The sequence below is a fragment of the Sebastes fasciatus genome, chromosome 19 (assembly GCF_043250625.1).
Source record: "Sebastes fasciatus isolate fSebFas1 chromosome 19, fSebFas1.pri, whole genome shotgun sequence".
NCBI classification, from domain to species: domain Eukaryota; kingdom Metazoa; phylum Chordata; class Actinopteri; order Perciformes; family Sebastidae; genus Sebastes; species Sebastes fasciatus.
Genome location: NC_133813.1, coordinates 27095934 through 27117015, shown reverse-complemented (window position 1 = coordinate 27117015; position 21082 = coordinate 27095934). Strand labels below are relative to the sequence as shown.

General features: G+C 41.2%; 1 protein-coding gene across 50 annotated transcripts in view; it reads right to left on the bottom strand.

The window, feature by feature from the left end:
- The window catches only part of fnbp1b (formin binding protein 1b), a 79399-nt gene that overhangs the window by 12274 nt on the left and 46043 nt on the right, over positions 1–21082 (bottom strand). For 9 of the 50 annotated variants that reach the window (XM_074616934.1, XM_074616937.1, XM_074616936.1 and 6 more), the window contains exons 7-9: positions 13525–13653; positions 11776–11922; positions 10033–10224 (exon numbers count right to left, since the gene is read on the bottom strand). In XM_074616934.1, coding sequence (XP_074473035.1) covers positions 10033–10224; positions 11776–11922; positions 13525–13653 — 468 coding nt within the window. Of the gene's footprint in view, positions 1–22; positions 59–361; positions 377–2917; positions 3011–8403; positions 8593–10032; positions 10225–11775; positions 11923–13524; positions 13654–15884; positions 15900–21082 lie in introns of all 50 variants that reach the window. The other 41 variants (XM_074616897.1, XM_074616885.1, XM_074616888.1 and 38 more) reach the window with 29 other exon arrangements.

Below are 21082 nucleotides of genomic sequence, written 5' to 3'. Positions count from 1 at the left end.
AACATAGAGTAAATCTGATCACCTCAATGAGATTCCGGACGTGGGAATTGAGTGTGATCTGCACCACGGAGACCACACAGACACAGTTTGGGAGAGACATGACGAGAACACAACCACAACACACACAAAAAAAAAAATAAATAACATAGAAATGAGACAACGACATGAGTCCGAGGTTCCATCGTTGTGTCACAGCAAAGATTAAATTATTAACTTAAATCCAAAAAATCAAAATAAAAGAGAGCAAAACAAAAAGGTAACGGCGTACAGGACGTTATTAACAACTTGTTATTGGGAGGACGTGACATGCGTGCTATGGTCATGCCGCTACGGTCGTGAGGTTATATACGGTCATGCTTACCAGCTTGAGAGAAAGCTTCATGGGGGGAGAGGAGAGAGAAATGGCGAGGAGCAGGAGAGAGAAAGAGACAACAGTCAACATCAGCAGAATATTACGGCCATTTCTTTCATTTTCCTTTAAATAAGAATTGTTTATATGTATTTTAATGCTTTGCCAAACTTCACCATTTAAGGAAAAGAGGGTATAGCGCTTCAAGGCTGATTTATATGCTAGTTGTGTCATAAAAAAGCTCTTTGAGCAAACCCCCCCCCAACACTCTTTTCTAATGTGGTGAAGTTTAGCATTTCTAATATAATGGATTAATGAGAAATAAGTTGGCAAAAAGGCCAACCTACTGCACAAGCATGAAGTAAAGAATGGGGAACAAATTAAGGGAAGACAGGTGAAAATAGATGTAGAGAAAGAAGTAGAAGGATGGTGACTGCGACAGGGACGGATGTACCCTTTACTTCTTGATCCCTCTCTGCTGCCGTTACAATGACACGCACGTTACAGCAGAGGGCGCCAAAAGCAAAAACACATCAGCAGATCCCTGCGTTGACATGGAGGCAGATAACTGTACACAGACAAGCTGGAGAGTCACTTTCAAAAACAAACTATTCACTTGTTACCAAGACAAATCCACACATATCCAGGACTAGATAAAGCTCAGATTAAAAAAAGAAATAAGAGAAATCATGAACTAAAAGGCAAGTAGAAGTGTTTCAACTGCTTAATTTGCTGAGTGATTTCTGGTTTTGAATACAAAGAAGAGAGTAGAGAGCAGGTTAACAGCCTCTAACAGGCTGGTAGAGCCGGAGCAGATGACTTGTAATCCTGTTAGAGGCTCACAGGCTGGTGCACTACTCACTTTGGTCCACTAATCAAGTTATCCACCTGGAATGACCTGTTACGCTCGGCGCTACGACGCCTTGTGATTCTCCCTCTCGCTTCCCCAATGCTTTGTTATTCCTACATTTCCTGTGTGAAGCTTCACTTACAGAACATAAAGAAAATATTAAATTTACACTAATACATTGATATCACTGAGGGTCAAGTAGAAGTAATAAAAATGCTTCATAAACTCTCGGTTAGCATCTAGTTTGGGCCTTTCTGTTTTTAGTGGGTCAGATATGGACTATATTCCTAATGAACCATGGGTATATGAGAAATTCAAACTCTTTCATTTAAGTCTCGGCATAAAACCTGGGCCTGTAAAAGTGAAATTTGGGACTTAAATAAGAGATAAAACATCTACTTATCATATTTCTTACAACTTTAACATGCTCTTAAATGTAAGAGTTTAATAGTAGATGTTAGCTGACTGCAGTACAGAGAGGTGGGAACAACCTTCTGAGACATACTTTTGAGTGACTGAGCAAAATATCATCGGTCATAATGAATATAAGGCTGCAACGAACAAATATTTTCATTGTTGATTAATCTGTCGATTATATTTCCCGACTAATCGATGAGTTGTTTGGTCTATAAAATGTCGATCAGTGTTTCCCAAAGCCCAAGATGATGTCCTCAAATGTCTTGTTTTGTCCACAACTCAAGATATTCAGTTTTCTGTCATAGAGGAGGAAAGAAACCAGAAAATATTCACATTTAAGAAGCTGGAATCAGAGAATTTAGACTTTTTTTTTCTTAAAAAAATGACTAAAACCTGTTAATCAATTATCAAAATAGTTGGCGATTGGCGACTTGTCCCTGATTGGCTGTTCCTACTCTGAGCACACGTGATAAATCATGCGATCACTTGAGAGCTGCACTTTACTGTGAGTGATAAATGTGTTTAAATCTCCACATTCAGCTCTTTTGAGCTTTCTTAAGTGTGATTCTTCTAACTTTGATGGATACGATCCACAGATCTACCTGAACTCTTTCCAACCCCCCAGACAGACACAGATATACAGGTATATTATGGTCCTTACAGACAGATAACACCGCTGCAGTATGGCAACACCAGCACAAAGAAAGCCCTGGAGGGGTGAATTCTGGGTACGGTAGGCTGAACCCAGATCCAAAGTGTGACCAGCACCTTGCCTAATGTCACCCCCGCCTGGCAGGGAGATTTAAATGGCGAGGAGGGGATGATGAATAGCATCCTTGCGCCCCATAATCCCCCACATCCTCCGGTGCTTGTGACACTTTGTGAATTGACCCCTTGTAGATGCTCAGTGCGGGGGTGGGGGGGAGCCCTGAAACAGCTGCAGGACAACAGCGAGCAACAAGAAACCCCCAAGCTGATCCATGTGATGTGGGATGAAGTCATCATCTTTCTACACGCGTCAGAGCCATGTGATCAATACTGAGCCAGGCACAGACACCAGCCTCCCCTTGTGACGATGTTTTACCCCATTAACATTACAAAATACATGATTAGTAATGAGGCTACAGCATGAGTTGTACATGGCTTCTACTAATCACACACACATCCAACATTCATTCTCACTTTCTTCCAACCACCTGAACCACACACACACACACACACACACACACGCACACACACACACGCACACACACACACACACACACACCGCTGGTACTCACTAACACCCATCACACACTTACAACATATTGCCTGGCTTCGAAAGCATATGTGGGTCGACCCAGAGTCCTCTTCATAAGCTCTTTGTGACAAATGAGCGAGCGTGGGGATTGCTGCTGAGGTGATCATCAGAGAGAACACAGCTTTGTCAATGAGAGCTCAGAAAACAGCACTGACGTCCTAAAGATCTTATACTGTATACCGTATTAATCTAATAACAACCGCTGCCTCTTTTTCCTCTGTTACTGTGGATGGATTACACAGCTAATATGCACCACACAAAGGCTCTCCTGCAGGGGTAGACATGCCTCCACTGTGCAGAGAGACACAACTCCCCACCTCCACTGGCACAACTACTCTAACCCCTAATGTGACGCTACGTTCCCCTTGCAGGAGGTGGGAGAGGAGTCAAATATATCTTTTTTCTTGATTTACCTGCAGCTGTAACTATACAGAATATAATAGAAAGTGATATTGCTTTTACTTTGTTAGGCTTAAATCATTAAACAGGGTTTCTGCAGGAAGTGAAGTTTAATGCTACATTCACATGGAATCAGGCAAACAGGATATATATATATAAATAATACATTTTAGTGGACGAGGGCAGGACGGTAAAATAAGGTGAGGCTGGCAGTGACTACCAGCAACGGTAACGGTAGACGGCATTGCAGTCCAAAGTTAAAGTATTTTAACTTTTCGCCGTCCTCCACAACAACCAGATATTATGTAGCTCGCAGTTGTTTAAAGGTCCCATATTGTAAAAAGTGAGATTTTCATGTATTTTTTTTATTATAAAGCAGGTTTAAGTGCTATATAAATACTGTGAAAGTATCGAAACACTCAATCCATGGAGAAATACACACAGCCTGTATTCAGAAACTGTGCCTTTGAAACAAGCTGTCACGATTTCTGTCCATTTGTGATGTCACAAATATACAACATGTCACAGGTTTAAATTTGGTTTATTTCCTGTTACAGTGTATGTGAATGACATCAGCTAACAGGAAGTAAACATGGACCCAAGCTGTTGCCTAGCAACGCAATTCTGTTGATATGTGCTAAAACGGAGCGTTTCAGACAGAGGTACGGGTATATTCAGGCAGACAGGATGAGGAAAATAATCTGTTTTTTTAACATTACAGCATGTAAACATGTTCTAGTAGAAAGGTAAAATGCAAGTAGTGAACCTGAAAATGAGCACAATATGGGACCTTTAAGTTTGCAATAGAATATTAGGAGAAAGCTGCCTTTTTTTTTGCTATATGCATTACTAGAATAATTACATAAAAAAGTAGACAGAATAAATGTATTTCATATATTTGATTCCATCACCATAGCAACATGTCACCATGCGTGTTTCATTTTATCTGTTTGTTTGTCTGTGTGTCCATCTGCCTCATTCCATGTGAATGCAGCATAAGACTTTTTAAAGACTTTTTAAGAAGTTTTTCACGCTCATATCAGGCAAAATATTGTAGTATAATGGAAAAGAGGTAGGGACTAGAATTATTTAATATTATATTACATCACATTATTCAGTACTTCCCAGCAGGACATAAAATAATGATATCCTGATGATAAATTGATTAAATTAATAGGCCTAGACCCCGATAAGTGACATCAAATCGATTAACCAATTTAAAATGATTAATTATTTTAATTAATTTAAAGGACCAGTGTGTAACATTTAGGGGGATCTATTGGCAGAAATGGAATATGATATTAATAAGTAGGTTTTCTTTAGTATATACTGTATCACCTGAAAATAAAAATCGTTGTGTTTTCGTTAGCTTAGAATGAGCCGTATATATCTATTTAGGGAGCGGGTCCTCGCCATGGAGCCGGCCGCCATGTTTCTACAGGAGCCTAGAATGGACAAACCAAACACTGGCTCCAGAGAGGGCCATTCTCGTTTTCACGTTTTCGCGTCGGCCACCGTAGTTCTCCTACATGCTTAGCACACGGGAGAGTTTTGAGTTGGTTGCAATCTGCAACTTCACTACTAGATGCCGCCAGATCCTACACACTGCACCTTTAAGTATTTATTAAAGGTCCCATATTGTAAAAAGTGAGATTTTCATGTCTTTTATAGTATAAAACAGGTTTAAGTGCTATATAAATACTGTTAAACTATCAAAACATTCAATACACGGAGAAATACACACAGCCCGTATTCAGAAATGTGTGTTTGAAACAAGTTGTTAGGATTTCTGTCCATTTGTGATGTCACAAATATACAATATTTAGACCATTACACGGTTTTAAACGTAAACATTCTAAATGTGTCTCAGTTTATTTCCTGTTGCAGTGTATGTGAATAACATCAGCTGACAGAAAGTAAACATGGACCCAAACTGTTGCCTAACAACGCAATTCCATTGCAATTCCGCTGAAATGCACTAAAACGGAGTGTTTCAGACAGAGGGTGAATACAGGTATATTCGGACAGACAGTATAAGGAAAATAAAAGTTTTTTTTAACATTACAGCATTTAAACATGTTCTAGTAGAAACACAAACTACAAGTATGAACCTGAAAATTAGCATAATATGGGACCTTTAAGACTTTGATAAATGAAAATTAAGACTTTTTCAGACCTTCTATGGCCTTTTTTGAGGGGGAGGATATAAGGATTTTCAAGACCTGCAGATACCCTGTCAAAAATAACCTGAAAATGATGCTTAGATAGATACTGTAGTACTGTGATTAAGTGTTGCTAGTTAGCCGGGTTTATGAAGGAGTTGCTCCGACACGCTACCAGCAGCTGTTCAGAGGCATTAGCCCAAAGTGTGTGTGTCAGTGAGGCAGTAGGGCTGGTCTCCCTAAAAGACTGGATTAACCATGCACTGTCTGTTGCCTTTTAGTTACCTATAACAATTGGTAGATTTATTACGAAAAGAAGGAGATCATACTGTAAGAATGTACTCTACATTAAACATCTATATACATGAAAAACATAAAACGGTTGCTGCCATGAGATATGAAAGGGTGAAGAACTTAATTAAATGTGTTGTCATGAGATATGGAAAGGAGATTCATTGAACTTCTCTTTCTACTCTGATACAGCGTCTAACCGCTCATGGACCTTTTCCCTGTGCTATGAGATGTTACAGTAAGGTCAAACTTCAATCTTTTTCATCTGTATAGTCGACAAACAATGAACTCTTTTTATCGCTCTTCTCGAGAGCTGTTTCAGCACTTCCGCTTTCAGAAACGTGCACTTCCTGATAGATCCGCTAGAAAAAATACACACTTCCCTTTTTTTCTCTGCCGACCTTCAATCATTTCCTCTACGATATGCTCGCACACACTGCACTGTTGCACCGTATTGTTCTTTTCAGACGTCACGTTAGCACCGATTCATACAAATGTTTTTACTTTGAGTTACTGCTGCCCTTTCAAAATATGAGCGTAAACAAAATCTATATTTATGGAGGGTGCGGAAGGAACACGTGAGTTGCCGCCCAGTTCCTGAGGTCAGGGAGAGCTGGCGGGTGAAGAGCGTTACGGGAAGGCGTGCTATGACCTGCCCCGGCCCAGCGATTCCATTACACAGCACACATAGTGATGACACCCAGCAGGACCCACCGGGCTGGTGCTGATAAAGCCACCCTCCAGGAAGCCTTCTAAAATTACTCTTATCTCCCTCCTCAAGGGGTGGTTGACTCAGTCAGCTTGCTGCCATACCCACAACCCATCACCTTGTCCATACTGAGAGCTTTAACCCTCTTCTCCTCTTCCTTCATATGCAAAAAAACAAAACCAAAACAATCTGCCTCCAGCAGAGACTGCAGAGAAGTGCGCAGGGAGCTACTGCAGTCTCCATGCTACTGCCAAGACTGCTCAGGCGTCTTGCTCATTTCTGTCAAAGGAGAGGGAGGGGTGGGGGGGGGGGGTGAGACGGAGGGACTGTAATTGTGAGCACAGAGTTAATATGAAGAGGGACAAGATGGAGAGAATGCTGGTGAGTCAGACAAGTACCATGGATTCATCGTTATGCGCTACAGAAGCATGCTAGAGAAGCAAATAGGCTGAGCACTGTATGAGTGAAGGTGGAAGGCCTGTTGTGCTGTCTGCTGCTGTTCCAGCAGATTAGACTGCTGTCAGGCTGTTAAATAGGCGTTATCGGTCACTATAAGCCCCATAGATGTGGGTCAGTAGGGGCCTACTACACCCAATAGTAGGTTTTATTATCTATTCACATGTTAGATCACCGAAAGAAGGTATGAAAGAACACGACAGCGACCTCTAGCTATCATAGTAATTATGACAGGAGCAGAAGTGGAAGTCAGGCGCTCCAATACCCATACTACCATATTATTTAGTATGCCAGAGAAAATATTTAGTATGTCCTAATACATAGTATGTCAAATGCAGTATACCTAAAAATACCAGGATGTACTACATCCGGTTCCAGTATGCAAGCCAGCATGCTTTTTCTGGCTATTATGACCCACAATCCTCTGTGCAGCAGATACATGAGCAAGAGGGTCAAAGTTCAAGACTAGGGTTGTCAAAGTTAATGTGATAATAACATGTTAACGCAAATTCGAAAACTAGAAAACCTAAGGAATCCATCGGTACCAACAATGTCGTACTAGCTTATCGAAAAGAACGCTAAATAACGCGCCAAACTTTTTGGTGAGGCAAAACTGTCATGTCCATTTTCAAAGGGGTCCTTTGACCTCTGACCTCAAGATATGTGAATGAAAATGGGTTCTCTGGGTACCCACGAGTCTCCCCTTTACAGACATGCCCACTTTATGATAATTAAAAACCTGTGAGGGTTTCTGGACAATATCTGTCATTGTTTTGTGTTAGTTGATTTACAATAATAAATATATCCATACATTTACATAAAGCAGCATATTTGCCCACTCCCATGTTGATAAGAGTATTAAATACTTGACAAATCTCCCTTTAAGGTACATTTTTAACAGATAAAAAATGTGTGATTAATTTGCAATTAAACGTGATTAACTATGGACAATCATGATATTATTCGCGATTAAATATTTTAATCGATTGACAGCCCTAGCCAAAATACAATGTTTAAACCTTAAAAAGCCTTTTAGTTTGTTTTCAAATCGTAATGTTTCATTCAGTTTTACGTGTTGCTTTTAAGTTTCGCTTTCACTTTTACAATGTAGCAGGCATAGTAGGCCCCTAATGACCCACATCTATGGTGCTTATAGTGACTGATAACGCCTGTTTAAAGACCTTCACACATTTTGAAGCCTGCCCAGAAAAAGGTGAAAATTAAAAGTTGTAATGTGAGCACTGTTTTCTGGTTGAGTTCACATTGCCTACATGTATGCATTCAGTTACTGGTGACAGTTCAATCGGCTGCTATATGATGATACCATGTCGGCATTATGACCTTCTAAACAGACAGAAAGGATTCTACCTTTCCATTCCTTCACCCATACAGTGCAGCAGGTACAGAGCTCAGGTACAGGTGTAGGACACACACACATGCTCAGAGCTTGCTGGACACACACACACTTACCCCTCGCCTCAGGCTCCGGAGGCAGTGCATTTTGGGTTTGGAGGTCATGAAGTCGTTGAGGCGGTGGGAGAGGGGCTCCTTGTGCTGCTTGGGAGACTGGGGGTCGTTGGGAACAGCAGAGGGTGAGGGCGGGGATGAGGCTGGGGGGGCAGGTGGGGGCTGGTGGGGGGACGTTAACAGGGACATAAGCTACCAGTAAGAGAGGGAAGCCGTGACGGAGAGGAAGAGGAGGAAAAACATGGAAGAAGAAGAAAAAGAAGAAAGGGGGCAAGATTCCAACGAAAAAAGACAAAAGAGGAAAAGGAGGAGGGAACACAAAACGAAATAAATAAGCCTCCTACAAATATTAAAAAAATAAACACATAACAGAACAGAAATTAAAAGACAACCGTCGAACCGGGTGTATCAGTTATGTTGTACGTCAAACATATAAAACATAAAAAAAACAGTTAAAAAGAAGAAAACAACCAGAGTGAGTAGGAAGCATCAAATGTGTTAAAGCAAGCGGCTGCAACAAAGCGAAGAGTTCCAGTCAAAGCACATGCAGGCTCCTGTTTTAGAAATGTGTTCTCTCCTTCCCGACCTCGTCACATGCCAGCTAGGACGAGGAATTCACCACATCCCCACCCCAAGGATATCAGCAGCTGAATTTGAGGTCATCATCAGAGAAATTGAATTGCTTATCGCCGTCCTAAAACATCTGACTGCATAATTCATCAAGTAGTTGTCGAGTTTCAGGATGAAGCAGAGGTGAAGACACCGCGTAGTGCGCATGCATGGGCACGTGAGTCAGAAACCCCTCTTTCAAAAAACAAAGAGACCGCTAAAAGACACTGTTTCTAGAAGGCAGTGGTGGTGCTTTTGTACTGAAATATTATTTTGGGATGTATTTCTGTTCTGCTCGCATGCATGTGAAGTAGAAATACCTCTCTGTAATCCTGAGTACATCAAGCACAGAGGAGCGGTGTGTTTCTGTCCACATACAGTCAGTACGCTGGGGTTTCTCATCTAGCATTGCACACACTTGCTTCCAGCCTTTCTCTCCCACACACACACACACCCAGTTACTCACTCATGCTCTGCTCTAACACAACACCGACAGTGCCACCAGCCCATAAGTAAGGTCAGAGATCAGTTTTGCCGTTCAGAAGCAGGAAACTGAAGGACTCAAGAGTTGATCACCAGTCAAAGAAGAGAAACTGTTATTTCAGATCAAATTAATGACTGCCAGTAGAGTCCAACCGCAGGATGACAGTAGAGATGCATTAGTGTGTGTTACAGGAGGAAGTTTCCAAAATCGGTGAGGGTGATTTGCCAGGGAGGAGGAAACGGGTGGCAAATAATAACAACAAAAATGGCAACACTAACATGAACTAGCAACACATTTCAACCAAAGTCACAGAATCTACACAAAAAAATTAGACTAAATTAAATACCAACTAGACAGATACTACAAATGTGACATTGAACACATATATTTCTATCAGCAGACAGAATCATACTCCACACAAAACTCCCCGACGTGACCTCCAAGTGAGGGACATCTTGAAATGCCTTAAAACCAGCGCGGCTCTGCTGTACGTTGGAGCGTAAACGTGGCTCCGTGTTGAGTGTGCATTCATGCGTTACCTTGTTCTTGTTCTTAATGAAAGGCCACAGTTTGCCCTTGCTCTTGCCGGCAGGCTTCTCCTTGGCCTCTTTGGAGTTGGACAGGCTGGTTTCGGACGCCGTCCTCTTCATTGCCTGGCCGTAATCCTCAAACTCCACATCTCCTGGGGGCTCGAACCCAGACTTGTAGGACTCCACCACCTGCTTCGAGTCCTAGTGGGGGAGCAATCAGCGACAGCCTTAGCCTTGATACAGTTTCATCCACTTTTTTTATTTTAAATATCAACGGAAAACTCGTAAAATGCAAAGCAATGACTTAAAAAGGCCGGGGGATCTCTGTTTGTTTAGATTGTCCAGCTAATCAGCAGGTCTGGAGATAAGATGCAACACAATAGTGGGCCTGTGACTCTCTTGTTTATAGTAGTTTTTGTCTGATAACGGAGACGGAGAGAGACTGTGGAGATCCAGTTTGTGGGCCACAGAAGGAAGAGGAAAAGACCTAAATCTGTCAGGCAGGAGTTATGACAAAGACACTGAGGTCGGGGACACAGCCAGGCCCATCAGACACAGGAAGGAGGACATTAATCAGGTTCAGTGTGTACATCAGCCTGAATGAAGTGATAAGAGCAGAAGGTCTGGTTGGAGGGTGGGGTCAGAGGTCAAAGACTGTGCACTCTGTACATGAGGAGAAGACTACGAGAGGAAGAGAGACAGAGACGGAGAAGGAGCGTGTGATGTGTTTACTGTCACAGACTGCTGGAGCCGTCTCCTTGGAGCTGGGCCACGCAAACAGCGAGACGCACACACACACACATACTGTGCGATCCCCGGGGATAGTCTTGTCTTGCCAACATGTGACATCTCAATATATCACACTGCTTATTTTCTCTTCAGCGTAGGCAAATGCTGCCTTCCATTTCAATATCCAAATAATAAATAATAATAGAGAACGTGAGTCAACAACTGCAGCTTCATCGAGATATAAACTGAAATCAGAGAGGAGCTCATCAACATTACAGGAAGTGATTCAACTTCCTATTTCCACAACAGGAACAGGTGTTAAAGAAACTGTTCAACATTTTTGAGAAATAACCTTATTCACCTTCCGGCAGAGAGTTAGATGAGAAGATTAATACCACTCTCATATCTGTCCATCAAATATAAGGCTACAAAGCCAGGCTAGCTGTTTCCCCCTGATTCCAGTCTTTATGCTAAGCTAAGCTAAGCTAACCAGGTCCTTAAAAAAACGTAAACCTAAACTTTATTACACCCCCCCCCCCCCGAGGCCTTCAGCCCTGAACCCTCAGGAACTTAACTGATGGTACAGCCTGGTAAATGGTTGAGTGTGAGAGGCTGCAAGGGCATGAGCACTTTGCGACGACATATCAGGTTACCTTGACAGCACCAATTGTGGGTTTTATTTTAAATGTTTTACTGCCTGTTTGAGACTAGAGGTAACTTTAAAAAAAAATCGAGAATGCGCCATCTTTTTTTACCCAAAATGTCAAAACTATTTCTTTAAAATGAATGACCACAGGTGGGCTGTTTTTATTTTCAAAAGGCCCCCCCAAGAAGCACACTTGTTGCTTCAATGAAAGCCTAATCGGTAGTGAGTGGGTTGTGACTGACTGACACACAGGCTGAGTGAGTAATATGTCCCATATGGTGTGTGTGTGTGTGTGTGTGTGTGTGTGTGTGTGTGTGTGTGTGTGTGTGTGTGTGTGTGTGTGTGTGTGCACGTATATCTCATTTCTGTATACTCACAGTCTTGGGCTCGATGGACTCGGCAGCTTTCGTCATGCCGTCTAAACATTTCCCCACGATGGGCAGCACTTGGCGATCCACGTCCGCAAACGTCTTCATGCACACTCCTATCCTGTCGATTCTTTTCTCCTCCATGTCTTGAAGTTTCTATGTAAAAAAGCAGGAATATTCATCGGTAAATACTAGCGTAACTAGGGTAGGCAGGGCTTGAGAATGATACACTGTGAGTTTGGAAACTGTCTCAAAGGGCTGTCGTCAAAGATGTGACACACCGTCTGGGAAATCTCTTTTACATCTTCTTAAACGTTTGACACTACTTTCAGTGGAAAAAGATTTCAAACCCTGAACACCGTGACTCTGTGTTCACAAGCTGTCAACATGTAACACACAAACATCTTGTGTAAAATACGTGCACTCTCGTTCCCCTCGGTGTTCCCCACATGTTAAACGTTTATTTTTAGCAGTCGACCCAGAGGGGGGAGGGGGTGGGGGCTGCAAACACCATTGAATTCACAAGCTAACTAATGACTGACTGCACATGAATGCACCATTCTGGACCACTTTTCAATCAGTCAACACTTCTGGCTGCATTTTCTCACCGAGTTTTGAAATGATAAACAAAAACAATATGTCTGGGTGGAGGCGCCCTGAATATATCTGATGTATGAGAAACAGCGGATGAAAGTAACTAAGTACATTTACTCAAGTACTGTACTTAAGTACAATTTTGATACTTTTATACTTCTACTTTACTACATTTCAAAGGGAAACATTGTACTTTTTACTCCACTACATTTATTTCACAGTTGTAGTTACTAGTTTTACATAAAAAACATGGTATGTTTACATAATATGTATCTTATCTAGCCAGTAGTATGACGTAGTACTATACTTCTAATCTACCCAGTAGTATGATGTAGTACTATACTTCTAATCTACCCAGTAGTATGATGCAGTACTATACTTCTAATCTACCCAGTAGTATGATGCAGTACTATACTTCTAATCTACCCAGTAGTATGATGCAGTACTATACTTCTAATCTACCTTTACCTGTACCTTTATTTAAAGGTCCCATATCCTGCTCAATTTCAGGTTCATGTTTGTATTTTGGGTTTCAACTAGAACATGTTTACATGTTTTAATGTTCAAACAACACATTATTTTTCTCATACTGTCTGTCTGAATATACCCGTATTCACCCTCTATCAGAAACGCTCCATTTTAGCACATTTCAACGGAATGGCAACGGAATTGCGTTGCTAGGAAACAGCTTGGGTCCATGTTTACATCCTGTCAGCTGATGTCATTCACATACACTGCAACAGGAAATAAACTGGGACACATTTAGAATTTTACATTTAAAACTGTGAAATGGTCTAAATATTGTAGATTTGTGACATCACAAATGGACAGAAATCCTAACGGCTTGTTTCAAATGCACAGTTTCTGAATACGGGCTGTGTGTATTTCTCCATGGATTGAGTGTTTCGATACTTTCACAGTATTTATATATCACTTAAACCTGCTTTATAATATAAAAGACATGAAAATCGCCCTTTTTACAATATTGTACCTTTAAGTAACATTTTGAATTCAGGACTTTTACTTTTAGTGGAGTATTTTTTAGAATATAGTACTGCTTTTACTCAAAGGATTGGAGTACTTCTTTCACCGCTGATGGGAAACACTGGTTGACCAAAAATGAGGCCGTATGTTGCTGTTGTGCTGCTCTTACTGTATATTTACCTGGAATATGTTGGGGATGACTGTAAAGTAATGCTCATTCTGCTCCTGGTTGAACTTTTGCAGGAAGGAGGAGTAATCGCTCTTACTGTCGGAGGCCATCTGGTGCCTCATCTGAGCTTGCTGTCGTGCCTGAAGAGAAAAAAAAACACACACACAAACATGCACATCAGAGACACGCTCTCCTCAATAAACCTGATTAACACAAACATATGGGTCACACACACACACACACATACACACACACACACACACATGCAGCCAGAGCATAAAAACATACATGAGTTTATGCATACGAGTGATCAGGCATGCACACACATAAACATAGAGCTCGTGGACACACGGTCACAGGTGCAGACTCCAAGTCGGGCAGTAGCAACAGCCGTTGGCATTAGACCGTACCGTACCGTATGTAGGCCAGAACTAACATATAAAAAGAGAAACAACAGCCTGCACTGGCGGCAGGATGGAGGGATTTGGATTTTGATTGCCCGCCCAGTCTGGCGTACCTCTACTGTCGATAATGTTGATTATTTTAAGCTAGTTGGGTCTCGGGGAGGCGAGGCAGGCAGTCAGAAACGCAGCAGGAGCAGCCTATTGCAGATCCAAGGCAAGCAGATGGAGATGAGATTATCTCAGCTAGACAGCATGTGGGGTGTGTGTGTGTGTGTGTAACTAAGTACTCGTATCTGTTTCCTCTTTCTATCAGATCTGAGGCCTGCCCACACATACGTACATGTAGTGGTTTCATTGGGTCTTCTATAACAAATAGTCAACCTATGACCCTGGGATTGCATTTGGTCAACTGACTGAACGCAGATGCTGCAGCCACATAACCGTGTAGAGGGAACATAAGCCTGATCTGTCGCAGTCCTGCCTGAGGGAAACATTTCAAGGACTTCATCCAGTTTTCAGTCTCTCACACTCACACACATGTGGGTAAGTAATAGATGACATACTAGAAAGAAAAGGAGGACATCAGAGCAGAGACGCTCGTCAGACACAAAGGTACATTATTTCCAGCACGGGAGGGATGACAGTTAATACCTCGGGTGGAAAATGATAGTCACAGCCTTAAAAAAAAAAAAAGGAATGTGAACTCCAGAGAAAAGCTAAAAAGCACATGTGAAAGTCCAGCTGTTTAAAGTCTACGTGCGGGCCTGTGAGCATGCATGTGTGTGCTGTATGCTGCTGTAGGTGCATACAAAGTGTGTTGAGAAATGATGAGGTAAACATTATCACCATGGTAACATGCTGCTCTGCCTGCAGCAACATCACATCCTGTTCTCATTTTCTAGAAATGACCTGCTTTTTTCTGTTACTCACACCTCTGTGTGCATATGCATGTGTGCATACCAGGGCTGTCAATCAATTCAAATATTTAATCGCAAATTAATCTCACATTTTGTATCTGTCCAAAATGTACCTTAAAGGGAGATTTGTCAAGTATTTAATACTCTTATCAAAATGGGAGTGGACCAATATGCTGCTTTATGCAAATATATGTCTATATTTATTATTGGAAATCAATGAACAACACAAACCAATGACCGATATTGTCCAGAAACCCTCACAGGTACTGCATTTAGCATAAAAAATATGCTCAAATCATAACATGGTAAACTGCAGCCCAACAGGCAACAACAGCTGTCAGTGTGCTGACTTGACTATGACTTGCCCCAAACTGCATGTGATTATCATAGAGTGGGCGTGTCTGTAAAGGGGAGACTCGTGGGTATCCATAGAACCCATTTACATTCACTGATCTGGAGGTCATAGGTCAAGGGACCCCTTTGAAAATGGCCATGACAGTTTTTCCTCACCAAAATTTAGCCTACGTTTGGAGTGTTATTTAACCTCCTTCATGACAAGCTAGTATGACATGGTTGGTACCGATGGATTCATCAGGTTTGAGCCCGCTGCAACCTAAAAATCACAAGTTGCGTTAAAGAAATTAGTGGCGTTAAAACGAATTTGCATGAACACGTCATTAGCATGTTAGCTCTAATATATTTAAATTTCCATCTACACATATTTCAAGTATCTGTAGAACTATTTATCTATCAGCCTTACGCTACATATTCAGCATTCATGTCATTTTCCTTACATCACACATAGAAAGTGTTGAGCAGAAGACAGCGAGACAAGCCACTGTACGGGGAGCAGGTCACAGTCAGACAGGACAGGGCGTGTTAACAGTGACCTTGGTCGAGGTCTGTGTGTTAGACTCTACGGGAGAGCATGTGTGTGTGTGTGTGTGTGTGTGTGTGTGTGTGTGTGTGTGTGTGTGTGTGTGTGTCGAGACAAGTCGAGACAGTGTGTGTTCCCACAGATATAACAGGCTCTCTATCCGTCGGACCTACCTTGTGGGAACTTCGCTTCAAGGCATGGCATAAAATAGATATACAAACACACAAAAACAATAACAAAAAGGATTGTTAGCCGTTTCCAGCTAAACAAGACGTTGCCATAGAAACACTTCCTGGACCACCAGGCGTGTCATCACTCAAAAGGGGGAAGTTGGTATCAGGGTAAACAAACACAATCACCACTAAAATACTGGAATTGTAAACCAGGCTCTCATGGTGTTAGTAGAGGAGAACACAAGTTTATGACTGGGGATCTCCGCGATAGGGAGGTCTGTGAGTGTGTGGGGGAGCTGGGGGTCCCTCAAAGACCTACTAACAGGCTTTGTGGATATCTGGGCTGTGAATCCAAACCCCAAATTGAGGGTTTTGTGTGCCAGAGAGGAGGAGAGGGAACAGTTAGAGGTTTGCTCCAGCTGCTGAGAAAAACCACAATACCTCAGCTCAACAAGCAGCAGCTTCACAGCGAGCCGTCGCATCACAGACCAGAGCAACTCCTGGAGTCACAATATATCCACTCAAGTCTTCTTTTATTGTTACTGACAAGAAAGATCATTTATTCATTAGTAACTCTCTTTTCAGATCCTGAAGTGGCCTTTAGCTGTAGAATACTAATGTACACACCATAGACTCTTTATATAGATGGAAGACGCGTCTCCACTTCCTCCCACTGTACACAAGTGAAGCCAGAGTATCCCGGATACGGGAGCTGCCATCTGGAGATTTTGATGTTATTTGGAGCCAGAGTCTCCGCAGCCGTGATTGGACGGTGGAGCTAATCACGAGCCGAGCACGGCCACAGCTTTTTAGCGTGAGCCACCTAGCTGCTACGTTAGCACCACGGTAGCGGTTTGGCTATAAAGACACAACAACTAACCATAATATCTCTCTATATATAATATCTCTAGAACTACATTTATGATCAAACTGACTCATGTTCTATGACACAGACTGGTGACGGTTATAGAAAGTTAAAGGTACATCTCCTCTCGTACAATTTACCGAACCTCCAGCTCCACGACTACTTCACTCAGAGCAGCTGTCAATCACAGCTGTCAATCAAGACGTCTTACCTCCTTTTTTATTGCATCAAATAACTAAATTAAACCAAACTTATCAGAAAAATAAACACCTGAACAAACATCAGCGTGATGAGAACTACCTAAAATGACAGAAACTATCTTTGGGGAAAAATGTATTTGACGTGTACTTTGACTTTTTAATTTGGCCCACGTCCCATCCACTAACATGATTTATGACCTATACTGCAGCCAGCCACCAGGGGGCGATCCAGATGTTTTGACTTCACTTTTAGGGAGCTGTCAGTTGGTCCACCTTTATATACAGCTGATGGTACACATACAACTCGTATAAACCCTCTGTCGCCTATCATGCGTCTGCTCTGTCCCACCCAGACCTACTTCCACCACAAGGCTTTAACTATGATTCAGACACAAGCACAAACAAGGCTGAGGTTGTGATATGTCATTCCTTCTGGTGATAAATACTCTAAATAATGAAGTTATATTCCTCTGCAAAGAAAATAACACATTGAGACACATGCTCTGTTCTTTTCTGTGCCTTCATTTTATGAACAAATCTGTTTATTACCAAAAAACAAACTTTACTGTCAGCCTGATGTAGCACATTTAATAACAGAAGTGTTCAAGTGCCTATATACCCTATATACTCTGTATGTCACTGAGCTAAAGAACGCACGAGGCATCGCAACCCGAGTGTCTAAACCACCGACACACATACGTGAGAGACGATATAGCAAACCCAACAACACACTTCCTTTCTCTTTTTTCATTTCACACACTTTTTTCTAGACTCTAGGAAACGGTTGTTAGAACTGATACCACAGATACAATACACCAATAAAGTAGAATGTGGGAAGAAAATCCAATCATCTTCCAGAGTGACTGCTATTTGCATTATGAGTTTTACATTTCTGAACAATGGAAATGTGAGTAGGTGAAAAAGAGAGCTGGAAACCCAAAGAAAGGAAGAGCAGATGAGAAAGGCATTATATTTTTTGCTGTGATCTATACATTGGCAAGTAGGGCAAGACACTGAAAAGCATACATATTCATTATGAGTATAGAGGTACGTGTTAATGCTTCTGAAATAAAGGACAATCCAGATGATTTAGTTTCAGCCCGTTAATCCTCATATAGTTCACATTGCTGATTTCGAATGCATAACAAAGGCTTGTAGATTGACTTCCTGCTTTCATTGCAGACATTAGCTTTCATCTATTCCACTACAGCTTGAAAATCAACTTGCAGAGACTTCCTTGAGATTTTGTATATAATCACTCACAATATGGTAAACATTTTGTCACCTTCATATTTTGTATAAGCTTTAAAACTCAGTTTGTTCCAGAATAAATTAGAGGCCTATCTGAGAGCGAGATATTGAAAAGCACCACGTTCACCAGCTATGTTGTCAGAAAATCTAACCTTAAAGGGGACATATCATGCTCATTTTCAGGTTCATGTGTATTTGGGGTTTCTACTAGAACATGTTTACATGCTTTAATGTTCAAACAACACTTTATTTTTCTCATACTGTCTGTCTGAATATACCTGTATTCATGCTCTGTCTGAAACACTCAACAGGAAATAAACTGGGACACATTTAGTATGTTTACGTTTAAAACTGCAAAATGGTCTAAATATTGTAGATTTGTGACATCACAAATGGACAGAAATCCTAATGGCTTGTTTCAAACACACAGTTTCTGAATACGGGCTGTGTGTATTTCTCCATGGATTGAGTGTTTCGATACTTTCACAGTATTTATATATCACTTAAACCTGCTTTATGATATAGAATACATGAAAATCTCACTTTTTACAATATGGGACCTTTAAAGGGAAAATGTGGTATTATATTCTAATAATTATGGCTGATTGTGTCATAATAACTTCACCACCTTCTTTATAGAGGTTTTAAACCTCCTAAATCTTCCCAAATAAACTTCAGTTTTATATAAATCATTTCAAAGTGACTCTGTTCCTTCTGAACCTCGACCACAAGTTATTGTGACCGGTAGTCAGAATGGCCACAACGGGCAATATGACCATATATATCATCAAAACTATATAAAAATCATATATATTTTTCTATATCATTTCTATGGTGATATAGGCTAGGCCTATATTTATTGCTTTTTCTTAATAATTTCTCTTAAAAATGTTATGGTCATTATTTATTTTTTATTTAATTCACACAGGTGTATAAAGTAATAGGCTTTACCATGTGGTTATTTCATATAAGTAATTTATTTATTGAATTACCAGAAAACATGCTATATCATTATATATATCGTTATCAGCATATGAACTGACCTACAGTATATCGGGATAGAATATTCTGGCCATATCTCCCAGCCCTACTGAGAATACGACACAATTTCCTTTAAATAAAAAAGAATGATGTGATAGTTTAATTAGTTTAACTTGCCTAATTGTCATTAACCTAGGGCGGTGTATTGGACACGATACATATCATGATACAGGGGTTATGATTCAATAGTGTGATTTTGTTATAATTTAATTTTAGAAAAACTGTCATACTATAAAGACGAGCCTCCGTCGTATTCACCGTATTACGGAAGCCTTCATTCTCACACTGCTATCTAGTAGTTTAATGATACATTCATCTGGATCGATATATTGATTCAATGATCAACGATTCAATATCATCGATGCAAAGTGAAAACATGGATATATATCATCATCTTTAAGCTATTCCCATTGCACATCTGTGTCATCATTTCCGTCCAAGCGCACCTCCTTCCTACAGAGGCCATTAATAAAATGGTCAAATCATATTTTAGATGCTTTTTGTGAGTTGATATAAATATAAATAATTGTGTTAAATGGGCATATTGTATCATTGTCCAAAGAATTGATATAATATCGTATCGTGAGGAGACTTGTGATTTACACCCTCCTATCTAGAGGTCGGGGTTTAAACACAACACAACCTGAGTCACTGTCTGCCACAAATCTTTCCAAGTAAACTATTAATTAAAAATCATTAGTGTTTTTGAGAATGGATACAGAATCACAAAACATAACATCACGATACTGAAGTGTATTCATATTTTTTTACACCCGTAAAGTAGCTGTTCTGTAAAAGCACCGACAGGGACTGAACTGAAGTTGAATTTCCGAGGCATGGAAGGAACGTCAATAGAAAATGCTCAGCAGAAATGTGAATAATACACACACGCAGTCCTTTAGGGTTGAGAAGAATCCGGCATATTAAAGATCACGTTACACAAACAGTGATACTAACTAAATGAGAGCAATAAAACAGCTCTGAATGCTGTTTAATGTAGGAGTCTTTCATGCCTCAATAAATGAAATATCTGTAATCAGACACAACGCCGCCGTTGTTCGAAGACTAGCTTCTTGAGCTGCTGTGCCGGGTCTTTCCAGTTGAGTTCAGTGTTAGCCTAAGCCTATTGTAGCTCTTTGGCTGTATGTCCAGAGAGCAGAAAGGCTCTTTATTCCGGCCTACATTTGCATAATAATCGGGTCTGAACTGTGTCAACTCTGAGCCTGAAAGCTCTGCTCCAACAGCTGATGAAGCAGCGAGAGAGAGAGCACGCGCTGCTGACCCATGATGCCTTGCGGGCGTGGGAGCCGTGTGGGTTAAGAGCTGCTCTTTTAATTGGTTATGACAACAGGAAATGACATCAGCTACAGGCCCAGGGGGCTGTGTGTCTGCAAGTCCTGAGAATCGGATGGTCGCTGAAGACGATGTATAATCACAGAAAGAACCAACTAAAGATTTTGATTCTTCGCTGTAAAAAAGCAGCTAATGTGTGTAATCCACACATACAGTAAACACAAAGTCCTCTCTGTTGCTAAGGCCCATGCAGCACAGCAGAGCGTTTGGTATCTGCTCTACTGTGATAATGAGGACTCGGCGCTGCTATCAGCTTTGTTTAGCAGCAGATCACTGTGCTGCTGAGACAATGCCAGCTTTTACACACACACTCCCTGGCATCAAACACATGGTCACTCAATCTTTGCTGTCGTTTGGGCTCAGTGGAAGGAGGAGTCACGGCTTTGTGGGGGCAAAAAAACAGTAAAAGAAAATGGCGAGAGAAAGGGGAGGTTGCTAGGTGGGCGGGTGAGGAAGGCCAGGCGATTGTGTCAAGCGTGGAGGGAACA